A 3,766-nucleotide genomic window follows, 5' to 3' on the forward strand; every position below is an offset into this window, starting at 1 on the left:
GAAACACAATGATAGACAACAGAGGGGAGAGAAATTTTTTAACAGTCAAAAGATGTCTGATTGTTGGTTTGAAAGTCTTCACTCATGCCTTGTTTACAGAATTTTTTGTCAGCAAGCAAAAGCAAAACTCGATACTCGGACAAGAATCTTTATCATAAACCTAATATTTCAAACTCTACTACATCTACACATAAAAGACTTTCATATCCATGATTAAACCAAAACAGATGAACAGAGCAGCTATGTAATTCTAGATCCATACATAAAGTTGGATAAGGATGTCAAGACAAATTTTAAGATAGGAAAGCATATAGCTATCAGGAGGATCTCTTTGTGCAATTATGGGGCTTTATCATTCTTTTCTTATTCTTTTCCTACTTAGAAACACCTATTTTAACCTCACCCCATCCCTTTACCACACGAGACAAGTTTTGGCTGGGATTGTAACCTTTTTTCATTAAAACTTGAATGATAATTTCAAGGATAAAACCAAAACTATGCAGATGCTGCGGTTAAAGTCCTTTCATATCATATCCTTATGGTTCTCCTGAACTATGCCCGATTTTTTCTTGAATCTAAATGCCAGTACCATGGATAGATTAAGATGCAGTTTGATGCTTAGAATTCCTTCCTAGCTAACATGGATAACATCAAGAGTAAGGAAGAAATTATCAAGATAACCATGACTAACTTGAGAGAAAATTATGGACCTGGTATCATAATATTGCTCAATTAAATATGATTATCAAAAACATATTCTGCTTTGGGCACAATGCGGAAATATACAAAGAGGGAAGTATCTATATACATCTTTGAGAATACGTGGACCGATCAAAAAATATACAAAAGACTCCAAGGAAAATTGTAAAGAATCATCCAACTAAAAAAGCTACGTTCTTAGCACCAGCCCTCGTAACCAACAAACAAATTATGTTATATAGGCTTGACTTGCTTGAGTCAGGTGCAAGTACATGTCAGAAGCATTTGAACTATCAAATCCCCAAACCTAATGACAAGGGTACATTCCAAATACTCATCTTATCAATATATATATATATATTTTTCTGGAGTTAAAAATCCATTTAATGTAATACGAAATATTCACTATAGACGCTTCACTCATGTGAAACAATATGTGACAAAAGGAAGATATAAAGTTTTATGTGCAATTATATAACAAAGCTTATTAGGTGCACATCCAACCAGATGTGTCAAACACACATCTCATACCCAGATCCCGGTGCCATGCTACAACACGGGTACTTCACACATTCTTGAAGAGTCCATGTAGCATATTGAGATGCAAGTTCCTCTCTTTTAAAAGTTCTCCTAACAGTATGTATCAGGCTTGAAATGGTTTTCTAAGATCCCAATTGGCATTTCAATTACTGACTCGAGAGAGTTGGGATAGAATAGCTTAAAATGAAAATGTGACCAGGTGGCATACAAAAGAATTGCCAATTGTCCTAATATGATGAGAAGATAGGCTTTTAAAGCATGATTTTTTATAACAAAGGAAGGACTCTTGTTGGAAAGCATGTCTGACACGAATTCATCTGCTGTCCCAATTGTCAAAATATTTGATATAGGAATATATACTGTGTGTTTGAGAAAAGAAGGGGGGGGGGGGGGGGGGGGGGGGGGGGGTTTGGTGGGTTTGGTTGCCATAATCTACTCAGTGACTTGTCTAACACGAGTTCATATATCACAATCTTTCATCCAAACAAAAGTACACCATTTAGAAATCTCAGTAACATGTGTGAGTACACTTTGAAAAGTATTTCCATCACATACCTTTATAAATATTAAAGCACTACAGAGAACAACTGCCTTACGCCCTTAGTGATCAAGCATTAACAAACTGCCAATGAAAGATTACACAAAACTACATCATCAACTCTATCATTATGATATGCATTAAGTGACGGAGAACAAAACATGCATAGACATTTAATACTGAATTAGTAGCTCATCTGGAGGAAGATTATGTCTGTGTTGTTTCTTGTCTTGGTCTTTTTTGCTCGGAGGGAGGACCATCCCTTCGTCTTTCATACCTTCTGCTCTCATATTTAGATTGTCTGCGTTGCTTTGGTTGATAGGTAGGGTATTTGCAGGGAATTATCTCACCATTTATATATTTATCACCTAAAAACCACATAAGAAACATTACTGATTATGTTAACACACATCTACTTATTAAAATTACAAACATGTCAAGCAAACTGACCTCCATAATCTTTATTTTTAACATCTATATATGAATCCGGCAACACCCAAAGAACTCCAGGCAATCCTACACAAGGAGATAATACATGTTGACACACATAAATCATCACCACAACATATATTTTGAACAATCAAGCACTTGCTATATCTACATACCTTTGAATTTCTCAGACGTTTCCTCGGACACAGTGCACTGGAATCCAGTATAAGTAGTGGTACTGAAAGCATACATATTCTTCTTTGCTTCTTCCATGCTGCTCGACAAAGAAAACCAATGTGAACTCAACAACAACCATTTGACGAAGAGGAAAAAGGAAATATATCATGAGCAAAAGCCCCCTTTTCTTGATTAAGATTTTCAAAACTATGTGTTATCAACAGATGCCTTACTTAATATAGTGCAAAAAATATTTTTAAAATCGTTATAGATAAGCACTAAATTTCTCATAAAGTCATCTAATCAATCTCCTCCAAAATAAAAGGTGTTTCTTAAAAAACAAAATAAAATCGGAAACTTAATATTCACATGCTTGTGAGCTCATTATATGAGCTGAGTTGAGAATGAAACGTTAGACAACAATGATTGAGTTCAATTTTCAACTTAATGTTTTCATCTTGTATTGGTTATTAAAACATTCAAAAAATGAGAAGCACAGATTGGGATAATTTTCTTACTTTCTCGAAAATCCCATATTTAAAAGTTTTTTCTCCCACATTCTCTCGCAAGCCGCAAACGGAGAATGAATATATTTCCCGAGAAACAAACAGCACAAAAAGAAAATGGAGGCTAAAAAGCGAACCTTCCCACGACTTGAGCGAGGGTATTGAGGTAAGTATCGATCATCTGCTCTCTGGTGGGTGAAGGGTCTTTGGGGAACTCCATGACGATGAGCCAGTGGTTGTAGTCACAGCCCGGTAACATTATCGTCTCCCTGGTCTCGTTGCTGCTACTTCTCTTCGGCGAGTAGTCTCCGTCGAGAGCGGCTCGAACCGGCGTCGTGGAAGCAACATGATAGGTTGAGAGAGGACGAGTTGGGAGGCGAGTCAGTGAGTTGAATCTGAACGAAGAGACGAGTTGAAGAGCAGGGGTTGATGAGGGTTTTGTAACGGAGGGTCTAGGGTTGGGGACAAGGTGAGAGGATGAGAAAATTAGGGTTTGGGGGGTTACGAAAGAGGCGTTGCAGACTGAAGCCATTGGAATGAGAGAGAACCTGAGGTTAGGACTTGAGAGTTGAGAGTGAGATTAGGATATTTATATATGTGCTCAGATTTTTCTCTCGAGTGGGTGAATATGGGATGGGATGGGATGGGATGGGCTAGGCTTTGTCTTGGGCTTGGACTTGATTGGTTTTGGACTAGGCTGGTTATAAAATCTGTTTTCGAAATTAAGGTTTGGATATGTTGTGGGTTTTCTCTGTCTGATATTTACGTACCATCGTGTTATTAGCAACAAAAGCAATAAAAGAAGGCAAGATAAATCAAATTGGCACGAAGGTAAATTTAATTTTCAAACACAATGAGTATGATGGAAAATGGATAG

General features: G+C 37.1%; 1 protein-coding gene across 1 annotated transcript; it reads right to left on the bottom strand.

Annotated features, from left to right (window-relative positions):
• Nucleotides 1-1,713: 1,713 nt before the first annotated feature.
• On the bottom strand, nucleotides 1,714-3,467 carry LOC132308492 (DAG protein, chloroplastic-like). Its single transcript, XM_059806586.1, has 4 exons — nucleotides 3,027-3,467; nucleotides 2,383-2,480; nucleotides 2,228-2,293; nucleotides 1,714-2,145 (listed from the first exon to the last, which is right to left on the bottom strand). Exons 1-4 carry the CDS (start codon nucleotides 3,419-3,421, stop codon nucleotides 1,985-1,987), a joined length of 720 nt encoding a protein of 239 aa, XP_059662569.1. The 5' UTR covers nucleotides 3,422-3,467; the 3' UTR covers nucleotides 1,714-1,984.
• Nucleotides 3,468-3,766: the final 299 nt, after the last annotated feature.

This window comes from Cornus florida, unplaced genomic scaffold, assembly GCF_030987335.1.
Source record: "Cornus florida cultivar Cherokee Brave unplaced genomic scaffold, ASM3098733v1 CherokeeBrave_3.0.0_Hap2_Chr05, whole genome shotgun sequence".
Taxonomy (NCBI): Eukaryota; Viridiplantae; Streptophyta; class Magnoliopsida; order Cornales; family Cornaceae; genus Cornus; species Cornus florida.